We start from the raw sequence: 22971 nt of genomic DNA on the forward strand, positions 1-22971 counted from the left end.
CTAAGTGATTGAATGCTCTTTGTGACTCCAGTTGGAAGATTAACTGACCTAATGAGGTCATCTATGCCCCATTCTGGCTTGTAAGATATCTTGACTCAGTGGATTCCTGCAGTAATCTTGTTTGATGTGGTGGCTCATAATCATAATTTCCCTCTTGGGCCACAGAAGAGCTGTGCATGTTAAAACTCAAGTTTGAAGAAAACAAACCTGAATCTGAGATGATCTGAAACAGCTAGCAATCTTCACTCCTCAGAGAGATGATGACAGGTTAAGTACTTGAACGTCTATTTTGATATCTGTTAGTCTACCAAATGCGCGCGCGACATGCCACTGTTTGGGGGTTTGAGTTTCTGAGACATATGCGTCAGTTTCAATTTTTGACGAGGGAGGCAGTATTGCGTACACAAGCGTTTAAAATACCAAAATTACAAAGAAGAAGAGATAAGGAAACAGCGAAAAGGAGGATAGAGGAAAATAGTTACCGCTAAGTAATTTTAAAGGTTAAATTGACTTGGAGTAGATAAAAAGTGATTGAGGATCATGCTGAGGGCTTGTCTTAGAGGAGCTAATGCCACAGCCCGGGTAAGACGCGTGCCTTCGCAGTTAACCACAGCAGTGAACCACCATATTGCATTAGCTTGTTGTCATTCAGTGACCGATAGCATGCCTCAAGGTGTCCTAACGGATTGTAATGGGAATAAGTTTGAATAGTTAACCCTAAAATGCTACCAACCATTTATAAATGACGCGACTCTTTACCTTGTTGTCATGTTCAAAGAACTATCCTTAATGTCAAGTGCTAGATCGTTAGCTTCCAGTGACCGATAGCTAAAGCCATTTCAACCTTTAGCAAGCTAACGAGTTGAGCTAACGCTATGTTTTAACATTAGTGGGGAGGTCTTGTCAAACGCCCATCTACAATTTAGCAAAAGTGCGCTACTGTCAACTGTCTCTTCATTTTCTTTTTCATTATTTTCTTGACAGAAGAAGAGAAAACGTTTAATGTTCCGTAACAATTAACTGGCTACCATTTTAAAATATGGCTGATGCTAGCAAAAGTTCCACTGATCTTTTTGTAATGAAATAACTTCATATCTGGTCCATGTATGTTAGGTAGGGTGATATAACTACATTTGTTATATCACCCTACCTGTTGTCATTGATGAGCTCCATTCAAACGTGCCCTTCACTCCCATAAATGTGCTTGTTCTTATCGGTGTAACGTTGGAAAATGCTTAAAATTTCTTAAAAGTCACCACTGCAGTTTACCAGGAGGGACTCAGTAAATATATGGCTAATGTCTAACCGATAGTCTCCAGCACTGAGCACACACCTCGTTGCAAAAATCGACAATGCAATTGCTTCGCATAATTTGCGGTCTGTTTAATGTAATGCATGTAAGTAATAATGGGCCACAGTGCTGTCTCTAATACGGTAAAGCTGTTGAGCGCACAGGACAATACGTTTATGTGTATAGCTAAAATATTGCTAGAACACTTTGTACTGGTCATTACACTGATTTTTGACGATGTTCGTTTCAAGTGAAAATTGTTATGCGTATGTGTATTTCAAGCGTGTGACACATTTCTTCTAGTGGGGTTTGTGCACCATGTCCCGCAGTTGTGCAGACGCTTGGGTTACATTCAGTAGAACAGAATAAAATACGTAACACGTAGAGCCACTGTGAGGTTCAGTAACGGTGGCCGTTTCCTTCTTGGCAGTTGCTGACTGACAAACTCAGAGCTACTCAGAAAATGTGCAATGAGGTCCAACGTGAGTGGAGCTGAGGCAGGCAGAATGAAGCTCGGTTGCAGAAACCTAGTGGCTAGTTTGTTGCACTCTTGCATTGGCTTTATTTTTCAGCCCCGGAGGTTGCCTTTTGGTTGTTCCTTATGTTACCTTCCATATCTTTGTATTGCTGGAGGTGGCATCATAGTGAGGAAAATGATAGCGGATGCAATTCCAGTTCAATGAGTATGTGCATAGCCCTCTACCTGCATAATATTGCTGCCACAATAAAGCAAATTTACTTTTACTTTTAATGTGCGAAAACATTTAACGTGGTAATGATGGTGTTGCAAAATTCATGTCATGGCAGAATGTGACAACACGAGTATACTGCACACCCCTTTGTTATAGTACCACCCAGTTAAGAAGTCAGATAGATGCATGGAAAATATGTAAAGAATAAGGCATTAAATAGGAATGTTCAGACCGATCAGCTGCCAATTGTTATTATTATTATTGTTATTGTTTCAGTTGCCCTTCTAGACTTACTGCAGGCTACTTGTTGCATTGCTCCTTGGAAGTTCTTTGTACTGCTCTGCTTATTTAACGGACTACATAAAATGTGTTGACATAGTAAGAGACCAACATGACTTTTTGTAGGCGTTTTTTTTTTTTTTTACATCATGCTGTACAATAATACAGCATTTATAGCCTGGGTTATGCTGCCAATAATACTGTTGTATCAGCTGCTTTGACCAAACAAAATATCTGTATCAGAATTAGAATTGGCTTTATTGGCCAAGTATGTGTGCACATACAAGGAATTTGACTCAGGTTTAAACATTGCACACATGTCCTTGCAAGGGAAAAAAGGACATATGGCTTAATGAGAACAAAAGACAAAAAAAAAGACTTAACAAAAAGCAACAATATATACAAGAATGTGAGGCAATAAACAATATACAATGACATATACAAATTGCAGGTATTTATGTTGACAGTGAGAGTTAATGGTTAATGTACATGTTAAGAACTAAGTGTTAATGCATTACAAATGGCCTTTCAGTGGATGTTTTGGTGTCAGACTACTTGTGACACTGCAATACTACCTAACTATTAATCAGGGTGACTGCTTGTGGGAAGAAACTGTTTTTGTGTCTGGTTGTTTTGATGATCTGTATATATAAATGAGCTGTATTGGCTGATACAGCTCATGGACGTTTGGCATCGGTATCGTGGCAAAAAACATGATTAGAGCATGCCTAGTAATAAATGCTTTCTGATTCACATTATTTAACCTCTAAATTTGTATGTTTGTCATCATGCAATTTTGAAATGCAAAATACATCAGGTAGTGATTACTTTAGCGCACAATAATAGTCACGACATGAACTAGCTGTCTGTCTAATATTGACTTTCCAATATTGACCTGCTCTTTAGAAGAACTTCGGGAGAACCCGTCTAACCAATCTGCAACACTGTCGGCACTACACAGCAGGAGAGACCAGGTAACACACACACACACTTTACAGAGATGAATTGTGCAAAATTTCAAGTGAGACAAATAGAGAGTTTGTGCATTACATTCATACCGTGTATTGATTCACTTAACCCCTCCTTGTCTCACTCTCGCTGTCTCTCACAAACACATTGACAGTGTTTCCCACACAAAGACATAACTTGGGCAGGCTGCCCAGGTGTATTACAGGTCACCAAAGTATATTTGGCTACCTGTTTTAACATTTCATTTTTTTATGCTGCCAAGAGAACAGAGGCATCCATGAACTCCTGTTTACTGCGGGCCAACTTATTCCATTGTTTTTTTTATTGCCAAGTAAAAGCTTGTAAGTAAGCTTACCCCACACATGGCTTACCTGCTGTTGTGAAAGCAGAATTGTGGGTGAAAAAATCTAAAATGTGAGTTGTGTTTTTTAGTGACATTATAAACATTACTGGTGAAGAAAGTAACAGAGCAGACACGTACAGTGAGAGAGAAAAAGAAGGGCACGTAGGGCTCCCCCACCCCTGACACACACAAACAATTACGCTGTCATTCTGTAGGGAACATCAACACTGTTGACATCAGATCCTTGTCTGTCCTTTGGTGTCCTCTTCAACCGCAGGGGTACTGCTAAAGTTGTTGCTGCTGGCCTGGTGACAGTAAGCGGCGGCATTGGAGGTACAATACTCTATGCCAAATGGGACCATAAATTCAGAGCAGCCGTTGAGAACAATGTTCCATACTCCGAATGGCTTTTGGGTCTGGCTTTGGGACCTGCTTCTCAAGATGGCGGCCTCCCCATGAAGAAACAGGTCAAGATGCATTCACAGCATGTTTTGACAATGTGCTAAGACTAGTTGGAATCTCTTCTTCATTAGACTAGACAGGGTTTTGAGAATACTACAGGATGTGAAAGAAAAATAACATACAAAAATTACATTCATGAAGAGAACTAGAAAATAAATCCAATTACTTTGAAACATAGATGTCTCTAGCCGATCCTATGAATCAGTGTCAGGGCTGATTCAGGCATATTTTAGTGGATCAGTATTGGTTCAAATAAAGCAAATCAATAGCTGATCCCTTCTTTACTTAATTTCATTAAATTTTTCAATTTTGTTTATATAGCCAAATCACAGCAGAAGTTGTCTCAGGTCACTTTCCATTTAGAACAGGTCAGGACCATACTTTTAATCTACAAATTAATTCCCCCATGTGCAAGTATTCTACTGTGTTTCTTTACTGTATTTATCCACTCTTTTTCTCATTAGTAATTATCTTTCCTCAGACAGCAGGTTATTGACACCTATGTATCAGCTGTTAATGACAGCAGGACATCCCTGCTTTGATTTGCGAATATGAATTACTTAAAATGTTTTTGTTCTATGTTCTATTCCTAAAACCTCAGAATCACAGACTTTGTACATTAGTGGTTGTGATATGTGGCTCTGTACAAACACAAAAATGGCTGCTGTTTTTGCTGTTTAGATGGAGTTGGTGCAGCCTCCCTCTATGATGGAAAAACAGGTGAAGGCGTCCAAAACCAAATCAGAGAATAAGATGAAAGAGGCAGAAGAGAGTCCAGCCAATGAAACGGGTCATGTCCCAATGCAGCCTGGAAAGAGCATAGAGGGTAGGTTTCTGGTTTGGTTTGGACTCATACATTGTGTGCTGGAAATTTCTTGAGTTATTGACCACTGCTGTTACAGAAGCCATTTCAGTCTGTCACCTTGCTGTCCTGAGATACATTATGCCTTGTACTTTGCAGCATAATACCACAAGTCTAATTTGATATTATTGTGATCTTATTTAAGATATTGCCATACTTTATACTAGAGTTTACAGTATGTTTACTTTTCAACATGACCACATTCTTTCTCTAACCATTACCAAGTAGTTTTTGTTAACTTAACTATGTTGTAATAACTTATATTTTCATTAAGTATTAATCTCAAAGATTTTTATTTAAAATAAATGTCTGTTAAGTGTCTATTGACGAATGAGGTCACACAATAGTGATGGAGCTTATGGCACACTGATGAAAGTGCTTGCAGTTTGCAGTATTACGAACTAGGTGTCGCTGACATTTCAAGAAAAAATGCTATATTAAGTAACTGCTAATGCAGGCTGAACATTTCCTCTTGCTGCAGCTTCACATTCAAAACATTTAACAGACAACAGGAATTGACTTTTAATATGAAGTAGTCACAGTAAATGCAAGGAGTTTGTCAGTAAGATCAACACTGACTGCTATCGTTCATCAAAATTTTGTCTACAAAACAAGCCAAATAATTTCACTTTAATTTCAGACATTCAATGTTTGTAGTGATCTCATCACTTTGTACCGTTCATTGCATCCAGCACTTTTGTTCCTTTGAATTTGTGAAAAGTCTGTCACACAAAATCAAATACATGCAGCCTCACAAACTGCCTTTGTCTTTCTGTACTTGTGTCTCCCCCAGAGGCTTCAGCAGAGGCAACTCATATCATCTCAGCCATCAGTGAGGTCACATCAGTCCCTGCTCCATGTGACACAGAGACAGCAGTTAAAGGTAACCATCAAGCTACACCTGTCCACTACTGTATACTTTGATATCCCAAAGTAAAGTCAAATTCAAAGTCCGCTTTATTGTCAATTCTGCAGTATGTACAAGACAAACAGAGAATCGAAATTTCGCATATATACATATATTAAAAAGAAATAAATAAAAACTGTACAATCTAAACAATGACACATTAAGAGAATGTAGTAGTGCAAAAAATAAATGTCTACATACTATGTATACATACACACAGACACTAAATATATATATATATATATATTGTGTGTGTGTGTGTGTGTGTTGTTGCTGGAGAGTTCACAAATAACGTTACACCAGAGAATTTGCTATCACCTCCTAAATCGCAGATAAAGAATGTGTCTCCTTTTCTCTACTACACAATAACTAGTATAAATGTAGCTCTAGCAGAATATGTCTGAGTCATGTCTCTCTCTCTCTCTCTCTGTGTGTGCGTGTGCGTGTGTGTGCGTGCGTGCGCGCGCGCGTGTGTGTGCGTGCGTGCGCGTGCGTGCGTGTGTGTGTGTGTGTGTGTGCCTTCTAGATGAGTGTCAAGACTGCCATGACCTTAAGGATGCACTTGTGACAACAGTAGTTCACCCTGACGCAGAGTCACCTTCAGCAATGGAACCACTGAAAGAACGTCCAGTAGAAGAAGTGGCAGCTAGACTGGCTCAACGAGAGCAGGAGGAAATGGACATCCTATCATGTAGGATACACACACACACACACACACACACAAGAAAATCTGTTTCGTACCACCTGAATTAGTGAGCACATGTGTAACTGTAATTTTGACCTAATTTTTGTCATTTTATTGACCATATTATTGTGCAGTTTATGCCCTTATACAGTATATCTGTCACAAATTGTACATTTAAGTGACATAATGGCTCTCACTGGCAATATGATTGTTATACAACAATACAACAACAAAATTGTGTGTAGATGTACAGACTGAAAAAAATGAAAAACAACTTAATGTGTCTTACAGAGCTTTAATACTCTTGGCATTGATTCTACAAGTCTCTGGAACTCTACTGGAGCGATGGAACATCTTTCTTTCAAAAGATATTCCCTCATTTGGTATTTTGATTGTAGTAGTGGAGAGCACTATCTAGCACATTGGTCCAAAATGTCCCACATGTGTTAAATTTGGTTGAGATCTAGTGACTGCAAAGGCCATAGCATATGATTCACATCATTTTTATAGTGATCAGCCCATCTATTGACCACTCGTGTCTATGGATGGGGGCATTGTCATCCTGCTAGAGACCACTATCATCAGTTTAGAAATGTTTCATGAAGGTGATTACTCGGTGTAACTTTGTATTGATTTGCAGGGATTTTTCCCTAAAAGATAACAAGTGGACCCAAACAATGCAAGCAAAATGTCCCCCGCAGCATAACAGGGCTGCTGGATCCCCTCACTGTAGTTGTTGAGCATTCAGGCCTGTACTCTTCTGCTTGGTGTATGCCACACATGCACTCACCCATACAATGTTTTTCTATTTCTCTGTGACCACACTCTCTACATAATTGTTGACAGACTGTTCCTGCTCGCCACAGTCTGATCATGTCCTACACTGAGATTCTCAGTCACCTCGGGAAGACTTGCTATTCAGTTTTTCCTTACACATCAATCTAATGTGCAGGCATCATGATCATCAAATGTGCGCTGTCTAAAACATTTTGTGACCCTATTAACTAACCGTTCCCGTAGATCTAATTGCAGATGTCAGTTTAGTCACTGTTGCTATTGATACACTAGCCGCATGAACAGTCTTTGTGACTGAAACTTTTGCCATCCATGCCCCAACAGTGAACCCTACTCAGCTTTTTTTATATCTGAGGTATTGGTATTGCTATGGTTGCTGCCCACTTCAGCTCTTGCAAACCAGTCTTTGCTGGTTGACATAAAAACACATTACTACTGGTATGACAGCGCAGGAACATCACCACACACACACCAGATTTAAAAACTGGCATATCTGCCGCTGATGGGCTTAATTAGTACTGTTTGAACTTGGCTGGCAATGTTAGCATTCCTCTGCATCACTTTTGAATTCTCGTTTGCCTCCTCTACTGCTCTCCAGCCTACCTAACATTCTCTATCAATGTTTCATGTTTCCTGTGTGTCTGTCTATCTCTGACCCTTTTTTCAGCTGTATCAGCCAGTCTTGAAGACTCACTGGCCAGCTCGGCTAAAGCTACACTGCAGGCCATCGGAGCTCAGGAGGCAGCCCTGCAGGCTATCACACAGCACACACACAAACTGAAGGAGGCTATGGAAGCAGAGGTACAGAACACAGTGCCACTGACCAAGGATGTTACAGTAATGCTAAGTTATTAGATTTACATATGTGAATTGGTTTGTTTTTGTGTTAGAGCCAGTGGGTGGGCATTGTACTGTGCTGTTCCAAATGTTATAGAATAATCGGGGTTGGAATGATTCAGTTTTATCATTATTACAATTTACTGCCCAGTGTTATGAGAATCAAACAGGTCATCATTACACAGGGATCTCCACTGACCAAAATTCAATCGCATCAATGATGCATCTCATTCAACAATACATGTATTATTTCTCCTGACTGAGAATTTATCATGCCACTAAATATTCATTTAGATTGTTTTTCTAATATTTACTGTTATCCACTGTTCATTAAATCTCATGACAGTGAAGACGCACAACAAAAGACAAAATAGGAGCCAAGTATGATCAGTTTTCTTTTTTATAATCCATGGTAGAATAGAATTAGTGTAACTAATGTACCTGTAACGCCAAGTTAGGAGAAGTTACAACTGAACAAACGTAGTAGCTTCAGAAAGGGGCTTTTAAATTATAAATATGCTGTTATATATAAAAAATCACAGGTTTGTCTATGTAGTTGCCAAACTTCAAGAGGGCAGGCCTTAACTAATATGACCCTGTGCGAAAGCAAATGTCAGAGGGGGAGTACAAATACGAACACATGAGGCGTGCTGCTGAGGAACTCTGTTGAGACCATGATGGGCAATCAGTGATAAACTATATCGCTGAAGTATTGTGACTTAGTGTCTGTCTGTCTCTATTCGTTATTGTAAAAGAACTTAAATCAGTCAATCAGTTCAGTGCATGGCTGAACCATGCAGCTAGTAGAGTGGCAGTGAGAAACTAGTTCAGTTCACTGGGGTTCAAGTAAGGCCGCGTTCTCCTTTGTTGCTAGCAACCAAAGGCATTTAGCATTTGTTCTGGCCTGTTTTGTAGTTTTGTATATCATAGCTAGGGTAGGGAGAAAAAATTGATTGACATAAGAATCGTTAGGGATGCACGATAACTGTTTTTTAAAACAGATACCGATAACTTTCAGCTCCTAAAGGCTGATACCGATAACCAATAACACACACATATACCTAACATCATGACATCAATACCACAAACAAAACCAAAAACAGCGGCGCACAGTGAGAGGCGGTTGCTACACAACGTACGTGTTTACTTTCAGTGCCGATGCGCACTGAGAGATGCGACAGACGAGAGTAGGCTCATTTTAAATCAATAAAATACGTTTTGATCCCTATTTTATGTCACATTATTGAATACTTTAGTAGTAAGCCGTGTTCTAAGCGGGATAATGTATAGTGAGCAGGTTCCTATGGAGAAATAAACCCCACCGGGCTTCTATGTCATTCTGAAGAAAGATACATTATCCCTTACTTAGACTTATCTATGTAAACAAACTGAAAAAAGGGCAGTCCATAGTAAGGCAAGCGCCATCATGTTCATGATAAAATCTTCAATAACCTTAGCCCGTGGGTCATCTTTGGCAAATTTCTTCAATTTTTCGAAAGCTTCGCCGATTTGAGTAAGTCCCGGTGGCTTCTTTGTGGCTGGCTTGCTAACGTTAGCGTCTTTAGCAGGCCGGCCATCCTCATACGCTTTTCCAAACTCCGCCAAAGCGGTGGTTATGTTTCAGGTGGCTGACCAGGTTTGAAGTATCAAAGCTCGTGCAATTTCTCCCTCCTCGTGGAACTCGCTTGGAACATTTGTTACGGATAAACAGCGAACAGTCTTCTTCAGAAACTTTGAAGAAGTCTGAACTCTGTTTTCACAAGCACGCTGTGCCGCATGCCGCATTCAAGGTGTAACGTACATTTCCCCGTTCCCTCGTTTGGTAGTCGTTCTTTCGGCCGGCCTTTTTAAGTTCATGTTTCTATTCCTTATGGGTAACGTGTAAAAATGCTGTGAATGTTAAATCAAGTCAGCAACTACCAAAATTATGACCGAGTTATCGAGTTGTTTTCTGGCATGAGGAGGTATTCTTGATCTTGATCTTTTCTGATTATGCCAACGTCATATGAACACAGCATTCACTGCAGGCCATTCAGGTCTCATAGTGGGAGCGAGGCACTGCCACTCTGACAAAAACACATATGTTATCGGTCTATTCATCATGATATCGGACTTATCGGAATGGCGTCATATTTTCCTGTTCTCAGCCCGATAACTATCACGCACCCCTAAGAATCGTGATTTTTATATTCCATGAATCGATTCACAGATTCCAAAAATTGATTTATAGTTGTGGTCAAAAGTTTACATACACTTGTAAAGAACATAATGTCGTGGCGCTCTTGAGTTTCCAGTTATTACTACAACTCTGATTTTTCTCTGATTGGAGTGATTGGAGCAGATATTTCTTTGTCACAAAAAACATTCATTAAGTTTGGTTCTTTTGTGACTTTTTTATGGGTTAACAGAAAAAATGCCCAAATCTGCTGGGTCATACAGCAACATAAATTAGCAATTTTGTTGAGTTAGAAAGTTGTGTCAATGAAATGAGCTTCATAGCATGGCCTCAACTTCTTGTCAGTGATTATGAGTGACTACAGCTTGTGACTTCTCTGAGGCCATTTAAATAGGCCTCAATGGATACAAACACCCACAAACGCTACAATGGGAAAGCCAAAGGAACTCAGCACGGATCTGAAAAAGCAAATCATTGACTTGAACAAGTCAGGAAAGTCACTTGGAGCCATTTCAAAGCAGCTGCAGGTCCCAAGAGCAACAGTGCAAACGAGTGTTTGTAAGTATAAAGTGCATGGCACTGTTCTGTCACTGCCACGATCAGGAAGAAAATGCTATCACCTGCTGCTGAGAGAAAATTGGTCAGGAGGGTGAAGAGGCAACCACCAAAAAGCAGATCTGCCAAGAATTAGATTAGAAGCTGCTGGAACACAGGTGTCACTGGTGCTTTACAGAGAGCAAATGGGATAATGAAGACGGAGTATTACCTTCAAATTCTTCAAGATAACCTAAAAACATCAGTCCGAAGGTTGGGTCTTGGGCGCAGCTGGGTGTTCCAACAGGACAGTGACCCCAAACACACATCAAAAGTGGTAATAGAATGGCTTAATCAGGCTAGAATTAAGGTTTTAGATTGGCCTTTCCAAAGTCCTGACTTAAACCCTATTGACAACATGTGGACAATGCTGAAGAAACAAGTCCATGTCAGAAAGCCAACAAATTTATCTGAACTGCACCAATTCTGTCAAGAGGAGTGGTCAAAGATTCAACCAGAAGCTTGCCAGAAGCTTGTGGATGGCTACCAAAAGCACCTAATTTAAGTAAAAATGGCCAGGGACATGTAACCAAATATTAGCATTGCTGTATGTATATTTATGACCCACTTTTTCTGTTAACCCATAATAAAGTCATAAAAGAACCAAACTACATGAATGTTTTTTCGTGACAAAGAATTATCTGTTCTAATCATTCTATCAGAGAAAAATCAGAGTTGTAGAAATAACTGGAAACTCAAGAGAGCCATGACATAATGTTCTTTACAGGTTGGTAAACTTTTGACCACCACTGTATGTGCTGTGTTTGTAAATAACATTATAAAGTAAAAAGGTGGAACAGATCAGCGAAACCAAAGTGAAGTATTTTGTTAAAACTTCATATGCCAGTGAGTAGGGTGAAGAAAAGCCCTAACCCTAACCCATCCTACACTCCTACACCTCATAGCAAGAAGGTTCTTTGTCCCAGTCTCTTGGCTGGAAGAGACCTTTCTATGTCAGCAAGTATAATGTTAGCATAATGGCTTCAGATTTGATCCTACAGAGAACCAGGACTCTCAGCCCCCTCTTGTTCACGCTGTACACCCACAACTGCAAGAAGAAAATATGCTCTTGGGATTCAGACGGTCTAAGTGGAGAAAGCTCAGAGAGCCGCAGCAGTGCTAGACATTTGCATAGGTTTATACAACAGTGATTTGAGGAAAGCAGTGCTGGTCATACATGATAGTGTTCCAGAAACCTATAGGAGGAAGTTTCATAAAGTTTCATGACACCTATAGGAGAAAGTTTCATGACACCAAACCTGGAGAATCAAACCTTTTATTTGTGAAGGAAACAAGAAGTAGCAGTAGACTTGTGACTTAGTTCCTGTATACATATAGTGCTTTTCTAGCATGACAACCACTCAAAGCACTTAGCAAGTAGCTAGACCACCTGCTCATTGCTAGCAATAACACACTCACACACCGACGTACAGCATCAGGAGCAATTTGGGGTTCAGTATCTTGCCCAAGGATACACATGTAAGCTGCAGAGGCCGGAGATGGATCCGCTCTACCTCCCGAGCCACAGTCACAAAAATTTAAGACGTAACTTTACTTGAGCAGGATACAATTACCATGCCACTTGAAATAGAAATCGATTTGAATGAACATAAGTATCATCCCATTCAGACCGACTCAAGTGTATAAGAGTAAGATAAGATCAACTAATCCCTAGCCGGGTAAAATTTGGGTGTTACAGGCAGCCGGTAATAGCAGTTGGAAAAAAATTGCAACAGAATACAGAAATACAAGATACAAAATACAAAATGAAAGCTGACTACGTATATATATACGTGTTATATGAAGGACTATAAAAAATGTATAATGTATTTATATAAAGGACTATAAAAAAAGTAAAAGAAATATACATTGCCACAAAGAACTACAAGTAAAAATTGGCATAAAAATATGCTGCCAAAAATTCTATAGAATTTTTTTTACACAAATTGCACATGGGTAGAAATTACACATGGTGGGTATGGATAAAGTGAGTACAACATTGACGCTATTGCACAGTAATAAATCTATACAGTATATGTTACAGTAGAATACCAGTATGTATAGATAGGTTGAGTACTCAATGAGAGTGAAAAAAGTAATATTGCACAAGGTAATTTGTGTATGATAAATCACACATCAGTGCAAAAAATACTGAAGTATGAATAAGACCCAGTGCTACATTAAGCAACGCTGGAGTTTAACGCTCTGACAGCTGTTGGTCCTTCATACAGAGTGGATGCAGCAGCCTGTTGCTGAAGGAGCTGCTGAGGGCCCCCACTTTGTCATGCGTGGGAGGGGTTGTCAATGATTGATGTCAGCTTGGCTAACAACCTCCTCTCTCCTACATCCTCAGTGGTGTCCAGAGGGCAGTCCAGGACAGAGCTAGGTCTCCTGACCAGTTTGTTCAGTCTCTTTCTGTTCCTCTCAAAGCTTCCACAGCCCAGCAGACCACTGCATAAAAGATTGTAGATGCAACCACAGAGTCATAAAAAGTTTTCAGTAATGTAGTCTTTATTGTCTCTGGGGTGGCATTTGACTGGGTGAAGGTGGGGAGAGTTGAAGACAGGGAAACATGATTGAAATCTCCAGAGATGAGGAGGAAGGCCTGGGGGTGCGATGTCTGCACTTGTGAGACTACAGTGTGTAAGTGCTCGCATGCTGCTGCAGCGTCGGCCATGGTACACATGGTGTACACAGTTATCATGATGACGTGCGAGAACCCACTCGGCAGGTAATACAGCCGAATGCAACAAAGCGTGTGTTGCGGCCTATAAGTAACTGGTACAACCATAAGGGTTAGTGGTAGCAAAATCCCGTAGACCTAACAACAAAACCTTTACCAGTACTTCTTATGCCGTGACCATTTTAATAGGCAACATAATTGTTTTGCAGTGGAATGATTACAGTTCTTATTAATCCAGGTTCCACCGCAGGAGAAGTCAGCCCAGTGGAAGGATTTAGAAACTGCTCTTGCTGACAGAACTTGCGCTGTGAATGATGCTGCAACTGCTCTGTTGAAAGCCAAGTAAGACATATGGCTAAATGCATGCACACATGGACACACTCGATGTAAAAAAGGATTTTTTTTTTATTGTTCGCCTGCTGTGCTGAACCTCTTGAGTATACTGTTGACTGATCAACCATAGTTCACATGAACATGTACACATCCAGGAAAGTGTTGCTAAGCCTGGATATATACAACAACATTACCCTGATTCAATTCTCAACCAGTTTTCATCTCAAAATGTGTTCTTCCTCCCCTCAACTCTCCCATTTCTCTTTCACTGTAGTGAAGCCATGGACAGTCTTAAATCAGTGATAGACGCGTCTAAAAGTTTGAAGGTCACTGCTGTTCGCCCACTGGTTTTAGCAGCAGAGGAGAATCTACATAAAATGGTGGTGGACTTAGACAAAGTGGTCACTAAGGTAGGTGGAATCAACTTATTCCCCTTCTTGCTAAGAGATTGATGTTCAGACTGATAGCACTCTCATGGCCGTACAGTAAATATAGCAAAGCCAGCAGCCAGTTAGCTTATCTTATCACAATGATTAGATACGGAGGGAAGCAGCTAGCCTGCCTTTTCAGTAAAACCTGAATCTCTAATGCTCACTTATTAACACATTATATCTTGTTTGTTTAATCTGTTCAAAAACAGAAGGGTTAAAACAGCAATTCACTATTTTACAGGGAGTTATATGAATCCTTGGCTGGGACCTGTTGCCAGGCAACCTGTGGCAACTCCAGGGGAGTTGCAGGAACTTGCCCAGCAAAAAAAATCAGTAGAAATGTTTTTGTGTTAGATATGGTACATGTAATTGCAAGATTAAGAATCTACAGCCATCAACATGGCAACATGTTCACAGTTACAATGCTAACATGCAACACAAAGCTGATGGTCATTAGTTTTGCAGGTATTGGGCACATTTTTATTTTTCATTTTATTTCTTTATTTGCCTTGCATACGTAAGTACAAAACACAAGTAGGACCATGAGATGTTTTATACAAAAGAAGATACAGATTGTTTGCTAATTATGGAATTGTGACATATTAACAAAATAATATCTAAAACAAAAAACTATTTTTTATAGCTTTGAAGAGTGTTGAATTCAAAAATTGTCAACACATGCAATTTTAAAAAGGTGCACTTAATTTAAGATTAATATGTAAGGTATAATGGATAGTGAGCAGGTTCCTATGGAAAAAATAAAGCCTGACAAAATAGTGATTAATATTATTTTATTGATTTAAAATTAGCCTATTCTCATCTGTCACTGCTCTCACTGCGCAGGGGGTCTGAAAGTAAACATGTATGTTGCATAGCAACCGCCTTTCACTGTGTGCAGGTCAGCAGGCAGGATAACTTATTTCTTTACAGTTATTCACGTACTCATGTCAAATTTGGAGAAGTGGCAGGATATCCCACACCTGAGAGAGACGTAGCTGGTGACAGAGTTTGGTTTACCGCTACTATTTTGTACTGATGGATAAAAGGCCCGCAGCAGCTCATTTAGGCGTTTAGCATCATACATTAAAACATCTGTTTCCAGTTCTGTCTCCACTAAGCAGTCTTAGCACGTTGATCGCCCATGCTGTGTTTTTCTTGGTGTTGGTGTCTTGGAGAGTGAGTCAGTCAGTTTTGGCAGCTGTAATGGATTTATAGGTATACAAAGTACATATGGCATGGTATATGTCTGTGTGATTTATTTATGTATGTGATGTATTAACATATTAATAGCAGATAGTATATGAACATAGTACAGCACTAATGATGTAATCAGTAAGTAATATCAGTAAGTTCTAAAAGTGAAAAAAAAAATCTAATATAAATCCTTTGCCTCCTTAAAGACAGGCAGATCAAAATACTAAAAGATAGAAAATATAACCCTTTATATAAACTAATGGATTAACATCTGTATCAACTATTTTTGCCCTGAGATGCACCAGCACTTGAAAAACAATTGCAATTCGTCTTAAAATCTCTTTCTAGCAGTTTACTTCAAGACCAGTTACATCTAGGCTCACCTGATTTATACCTGTGTGTTTGCCTGTAGTAGTTACTACTTGTAAATCTGCACACCTCTTGATTTTTTTGTTAAAATTCCGTCCTTGGCCTGAACTCGTCCTCTGCACTGTTGAGCAGTGCTTAGTGTCTGGCAGCTGTTTCAACCATAGTGTCATCTTCAAGTGTTGTAGCGACTGGCCATCAGAATTACACCACTGCCCACCTGTCAAGACTTTATTCATGTTTCCCACAGGTAACACACACAACCTTCCAAAAATCAAGTCACAGTTGATTTGGTTTTGTGGGGATCTGCTTTTAAACCTGGTGCAGGCTTTTGAGTTGTCTCAACTGGCAAGGACCAGTTTTTGGTGCTTGAAGAAATACCAAAAACGCATTGGCTTTATGATTCAGCCCCAGAGGTTGCCGCTTAATGTTATGCCTGGGACATGATGCTTTAGCCTCATTTTTTTTTTAGCCTCATTTATTGAAAGAGTTCTATTCAGGATACTCAAAGACACTTCACATAAGTTAGAAAATGTTCATGGAGAACAAGACTTTAAAAGTACTATGTAAGATACAACATTAATCACACATCAAACACTGTTCCTGCAAATGTGAGGGGGTTTTTTTGAGTTGTGGAGACAAACCCTTTTACATGGTTCTCATTTTAACATATGTCACATGGAAACAGAAGAGGGTTGAGGATTGGAATGAAACTTAATTTTCTGAAAGTCTTTCTGGTATGTTGAACTTGGAAACGTATGAAGTGTTATTATTATGACTTGTAAACATTACAAAAAAAAAAAAAACCCACCATGATGCAGCGCTCTCCAACCAATTTATCAGCATTAAAAACATAAGATGTAAGGTAGACTCTTACTGGTACAATCTTACTGTATGTGCTATCTGCATCCTAACAATATGGATTGCATTTTGTTTTTTCTAATTAAAAAATGGTGTCCCTAACAGTCATAGGTTGACCAATTTATAGCTCAGGTCAGTTCATGCATTGTGTCTGATGTATTTGTAGTTAGATCTGTGATTAGGAATCTGCTGGTTTGTCTGTCAGGTCTCCTTGTTTCTGAAGCCCACCGAAATGTAGTCAGGTTGGTCACAAAAGGATTAAACTATTTAAAAAAGGAAACACATTTGAACACATTGATCAAAGCAAAGGTTTTAAGATATGAAAGATGTGATATTTATAATCAGGGTCTCAGCTCATATTAATCTGAGCTGCACTGATGGGTAAAAGCATAAAAGCTACCTAAACTGTAACACTTAATCACTTATGAATGAAGTGAGTGACATTTTGTTGCAGAGCTAGACTAAACAGTTTTTGTGGTCCAAGGCTGAATCGTATCCTGTGAGTGTGCACTGTCTGTTGTCATCTGAGCCTGCCCAAGCACTTTTGTTAACTAACCTGTCAAAGCCCTAGTCAGCAGCTTTTGGCTGCAAGGCTGCAAGTAGCTACCCTATATATAGCTACCCCTGGATATATTATTTTTATTATTATTATTATTTATATCCGTGATGGTCAATTGTTTTGGCTGTGTGGCAGTATTGCTTAATTAAAAGCTTAATCTGTGTGTGTGTGTGTGTGTGTGTGTGTGTGTGTGTGTGTGTGTGTGTGTGTGTGTGTGTGTGTATGTGTTTATGTGTGTATGTTTGTGTCTGTGTCTAGGTGCACTCTGCAGAGTCAGAAGCTAAGATTGTCTCCCAGTACAGTGAACTTGTTAATGAAGCCAAGCAACAGTTCCAGAGGGAAGTGAGCAGCCTTACCCCAGAGATTCAGGCCAACTGGAAGGGGCTCAGTAAGACTATACACATACATACACACAGGCAGCCCTAGCACAGTGATTCAATATGATAACACTTTTTAATTTTTTGAGATCGTTGACAATGGGGAGTGACAGGAAAAACATGATATTTATCTATCTCCCCTCCCATCCTCTCCCCAGATTTTCTTTCATAGTTCTCACGATCCTTTACCTAGTAAATGCATATTTCAAATATTAAGTAACTGCATCCCACTCACCCCACCCTTGTCTTTTATACTAACTGTCAAAATGATGTACTGTCAATGTTCGTACATAGTGTATATGCTGTACTTTTATATTATGTATACGAGATGGAATTGGGACCCGCTGGTGCACTTCCTAATCAAGATAAACACCTGATATTGAGTTCTTTAGATAAATGAGACGTATTTGTAAAATAATTGTATGTCTTTGTATGTAAGCTGGTAAACTGTCAGCTGATGACCTGAACGCCCTGATTGCCCATGCACACCGTCGCATCGACCAGCTGAATCGAGAGCTGGCTGAGCAGAGAGTCAGAGAACAGATTCACATTGATGCAGCACTGGAGCAACAGAAGCTGGAAGACCAGATAGCCTTGGAGAAAGCTGTAAACACTGCCATGCAGCACATCAAGGAAGAGGCCCGACTGGAGCAGGAGAGGAAGGTATGGAAGGGGTAGAAGGTGGTTCAGGGTTTGCTGACCTTGATCTTCATTTGAAGCTGACGAGATTGAATAACAGTGCTGTGCCACATACATGCAGTGCATTGCCAACTAATGCCAGGAGATGACTAGGAGGACCTACTGTTTCATAATTAAAAGTTTCTGTGTGTGTTTGTAGCTGTCTGAATTTAGGGAAGTGATGGAGGCAGAGATGAGGACTCAGCTCCGGCGTCAGGCTGCTGCTCACACGGACCATGTCCAAGATGTCCTTAAAGTCCAGGAGCAGGAACTGAGAGCTGATGCTGAGCAGGTGTCCACATAACCCTAGATTCTACAAATCTAAGTCAAACATCATAGCATACAGTTCTATATATTATGTTTATGGCTGTCTGTTGAATGTCAGTTCTGTTTGAGTATTGACAGTTTTGGGTGCCAAGTATCACAAACTGACTAACTAGAGGTTAGTCAGTTTGTGATACTTGGCATGCTTTGTCATATCTTTAGTAGTCTTATTCTTGATCACAAACTTCCATATTAAATTGTAGGGATGCACGATAACTGTTTTTTAAAACCGATACCGATAACTTTCAGCTCCTAAAGGCCAATACCGATAACCGATAACCGATAACACACACATATACCTAACATCATGACATCAATACCACAAACAAAACCAAAAACAGTTTGACTCTTTAAATGAAGAGATATTTATTTTTCCAACGAAAAACTACTGGCAAGCCTCTCAAACAATTTCTTAAAGCTATCAAACAAACCTATTTGATATCTCACATCAATTTAAATAAGGTGTATTACTTACTGATATAAAAAATAAAGGCCACTTGAACTGATGCAAATACATGGATTAGAAACTGAAAAAGTGCATTCCAGAAGTTTACAGAAAATAAATATACATAGAAAATGAATGCCCTGACACAAGTTAGATTAGATATTTTAAGGTAAGATGTGTCACGTACATTCCCCCGTTCCCTCGTTTGGTAGTCGTTCTTTCGGCCAGCCTTTTTAAGTTAATGTTTCTATTTCTTATGTGTAACGTGTAAAAATGCTGCGAATGTTAATTCAAGTCAGCAACTACCAAAATTATGACCAAGTTAACGAGTTGTTTTCTGGCATGAGGAGGTATTCTTACATTTTTCCAGTGCAATGAGTTTTTCTGATTATGCCAACGTCACATGAACGCAGCATTCACTGCAGGCCATTCGGGTCTCATCGTGGGAGCGAGGTACTGCCGTGCTGACAAAAACACATATGTTATCGGAGCTATTCGTCATGATATCGGACTTATCGGAATGACGTCATAATTTCCTGTTATCGGGCCGATAATTATCGGACCGATAACTATCGTGCACCCCTATTAAATTGTTAAAATGAGAACACTCTCATACACTCCAAGTGAGGATTCTGGATGCTGGATGACCAGGACAGGTAAGAAGATTGAGTCAGTTTGGTGTCTGTATCGTCCACCTATCCACTCTACTCACTTGTCATGGTGGATTTCTCTGACAGCTTGTCTAGCTGCAAACTTTCCTACAATGCTCTGCTCTGGGTTGTATTCAGGTCCTGAACAGTAAGTTGCTGGAACAGGAGACCCGCTACCATCAGCTGAACCAGGAACAGCTGGATAACTTCACTCTGGATATGAACACTGCCTACGCAAGACTGAAGGGGATAGAGGAGGCCATAGACAGTAAGATAGACCTGCACACACCACATTCTGGAAAAAGGTTTAAGAAATACCATCGTAATGAACAGTATATACTGAGACAATGTGATATTGTCATACCAATACTGTGTGAAAAGTTGCTATATATTAACAGTAGCTACTTCCTTTCTCATCTGGTGACAATGTGCTGCCTGCCAACTATTTTATTTACTGTTTTGTAGTTTGATCTAGGCCACTTTTGCCTTTGATAAATACAAATTTGTTGGGCTTTGTGGCCATAATTTAGGGCATGTAGTGAGTCCCTAGGGCCAAGAAATGTTCAGCTGAGTGGATCCCCAATAAAAATATTGGGGTTTATTTCACAAATTGTACTGTTTAATTCATGTTGGATTTTATGTGATAATAATTATGATTATATTCATCTATGTTGAAGATGAATCTGAAAATTAGACAGAAATCCTTAATCTGTAAATACACTGCAGATACACAGCAGCTGACAGAAAGAGGTCATATTATACAGGGAAATTCTAACTTTTTCTGGGTGAATATTTGTTAATGTCACATATAAAAGGGAAGATTTTTTTTAATGCAGAATATCACAACTTTATTGTAAGGGCACAACACCCATTTCAAAACAGGGTATGCCATGTGGAAGCAGGGGCATTACGGCCACACCCGTGGGGCATCCACGGCACTGGCCGTTTGGCCATGCTATAATTCCTGCCAGCTAGCAGCCCCCACCATACAGCTGTGTGTCACAATTGCTGTACACCCAGCTGTGATTTGTGTGGTCAGAGGGTCAACAGGCTCAAACCTGCTAACCCATCAGAGTGCAGCGCAAAACAAAGCTATAGACCACATACAGTATATACAGTGTTCAGTGGTGTAATTAGTAGTTTTGATCTATTCAAAATATATAAAGGTATGCACTTGGCAGAATAGGAGCTTTGAAAATTACATCTTGATATTACACAAGTTCTCCGTCTTCTGTTTTAAATCCAGGCCATGTGATAGCAGAGGAGGAGGCCCGGAAAGCTCACCAGCTCTGGCTCTCTGTGGAGGCTCTCAGCTACACTTTAAAAACTGCTGACGCTGATTTCCCCACCATGCCTCTAGAAAGCGCTGCTCAGGCTGTGCGAGACAGCTGCAACGAGAATGACTTTGCCTTGGCACTGTCATCAGCTCTCCCAGAAGAATCCCTGCACCGCGGCGTGTACAGCGAGGCCTCTCTCCGGGCCCGCTTTAACTCCCTACGACCGCTGGCACGTCGGGTCGCCCTCATTGATGAATCTCACAACTCCTTGTACCAGTATTTCTTGTCCTACCTTCAAGCTGCACTGCTGTTTGAGGACAAACAGGAAGCCCCGCCTGCCCAGCTGTGCAGTGAGGACTTGGACCCATTCAAGCTTCTGTCATATGCAAGCTACTGTTTAGAGCATGGGGATCTGGAGTTAGCAGCTAAACTATTAAACCAGTTGAAAGGAGAGGCCAGGAGAGTGGTTGAGGACTGGTTGACTGAAGCCAGACTCACATTGGAAACCAGGCAGGTAGTCAGTTTGCTGTCCGCTTATGCAAATGCTGTGGGTTTAGGAACCACCCAGGTTCCATAGGCTGCCACTCTCACTCACTTGTAATCCTTAAAGGAAAATCAATGTTGAGTATCAAGTAGCTACCCACTGTAGGTGTGAAAGGTAGCTCAGTAGAGGCTATATCTTATACCGTTGGGGAGGAAAGCACCTGTACTTAGCTTGGATTCACAACAGCAAGGGTAGAGTGTTTGATGCTCATATACCCACTTTTCAGTGTTGTATTCCCTGAAGCGAAGTAAAGTTAAGTGATAAATGTTAAGATGCAACATAGTATATTTGTTTCAAAGCACGAAGTCACTGTGGACAGTTATTTGTTAAAAATTTGATTGATGCACCCTTTCAGTTTAGTCTTGTCAATTCAGACCTACAGGCTAGGTATTTAATTCTGGCTGAGTTGTGTTTTCTCCCTTCTATGCATAATGAAAAAATTTATCCTAACATTAATTTAAGAATTTGTCATGCTGAATTTTATTTTTGTCAATACGCACGTTACAATAAATCATGAACAAGAATGCTGTCTGATTTTTTCATTCTTCCCTCAAAACTGTTTTAATAATGAATTTGTTAGCAATGACAACAGAACATCAGTGTGAGCTAGATCTACAGTATTGTCCATTACCACATTCGACCAGTTAATGTCACTACTGAAAAAAGAAAGGGGAAAAAACTCTGTGTGTGCGTGTAGCAAACAAAAAAGGTAGAATATATTTTATATTCTAGATTCTTCGAAGTAGCCACCTTTGGCTGTGATGACAGCTTTGCACACTCTTGCCCTTCTCTCAATCAGCTTCAAGAGGCAGTCACCTGAAACGGTTGTCAGTTAACAGGTGTGCCTTATCAAGAGTTAATCTGTGTAATTTCTTTCCATCTTAATGTGTTTGAGACCATCAGTTGTGTTGTGCAGAAGTGGGGTTGATACACAGTTAACGGCCCGCTCAGCTAAGTAAAGAGAAACGACAGTCAATCATTACTCTAAGAAATGAAGGTCGGTCGATCTGGAAGGTTTCGAGAACTTTGAATGTATCCTTAAGTGCAGTCGCAAAAACCATCAAACGCTATGATGAAACTGGCTCTCATGAGGACCGCCCCAGGAAAGGAAGACCAAGAGATACCTCTGCTGCAGGCACATCTCAACATCAACGGTTCAGCGAAGACTGTGTGAATCAGGCCTTCATGGTTGAATAGCTGCAAAGAACCCACTGCTGAAGAAGAACAGCAAGAAAAAGAGACTTTTTTTGGGCCAAGAAACGTTAGACCAGTGGAGCACTGTACTTTGGTCTGATGAGTCCAAATTTGAGATTAACATCAGTGTTAGGTGTGGTCAGAGGTGAAAACAAGCTTTCAA

The 22971-nt window shown here is 40.1% G+C and overlaps 1 protein-coding gene across 1 annotated transcript; it reads left to right on the forward strand.

The window, feature by feature from the left end:
- The first annotated feature begins 435 nt into the window (after positions 1-435).
- On the forward strand, positions 436-22138 carry immt (inner membrane protein, mitochondrial (mitofilin)). The gene is made up of 14 exons (XM_041944539.1): positions 436-582; positions 3169-3236; positions 3852-4041; positions 4718-4862; positions 5692-5781; positions 6332-6496; positions 7953-8086; positions 13814-13917; positions 14183-14318; positions 17578-17707; positions 18136-18359; positions 18535-18666; positions 19932-20061; positions 21040-22138. Exons 1-14 carry the CDS (start codon positions 541-543, stop codon positions 21645-21647), a joined length of 2298 nt encoding a protein of 765 aa, XP_041800473.1. The 5' UTR covers positions 436-540; the 3' UTR covers positions 21648-22138.
- Positions 22139-22971: the final 833 nt, after the last annotated feature.

This window comes from Chelmon rostratus, chromosome 9 (assembly GCF_017976325.1).
Source record: "Chelmon rostratus isolate fCheRos1 chromosome 9, fCheRos1.pri, whole genome shotgun sequence".
In the NCBI taxonomy this organism is placed as follows: Eukaryota; Metazoa; Chordata; class Actinopteri; order Chaetodontiformes; family Chaetodontidae; genus Chelmon; species Chelmon rostratus.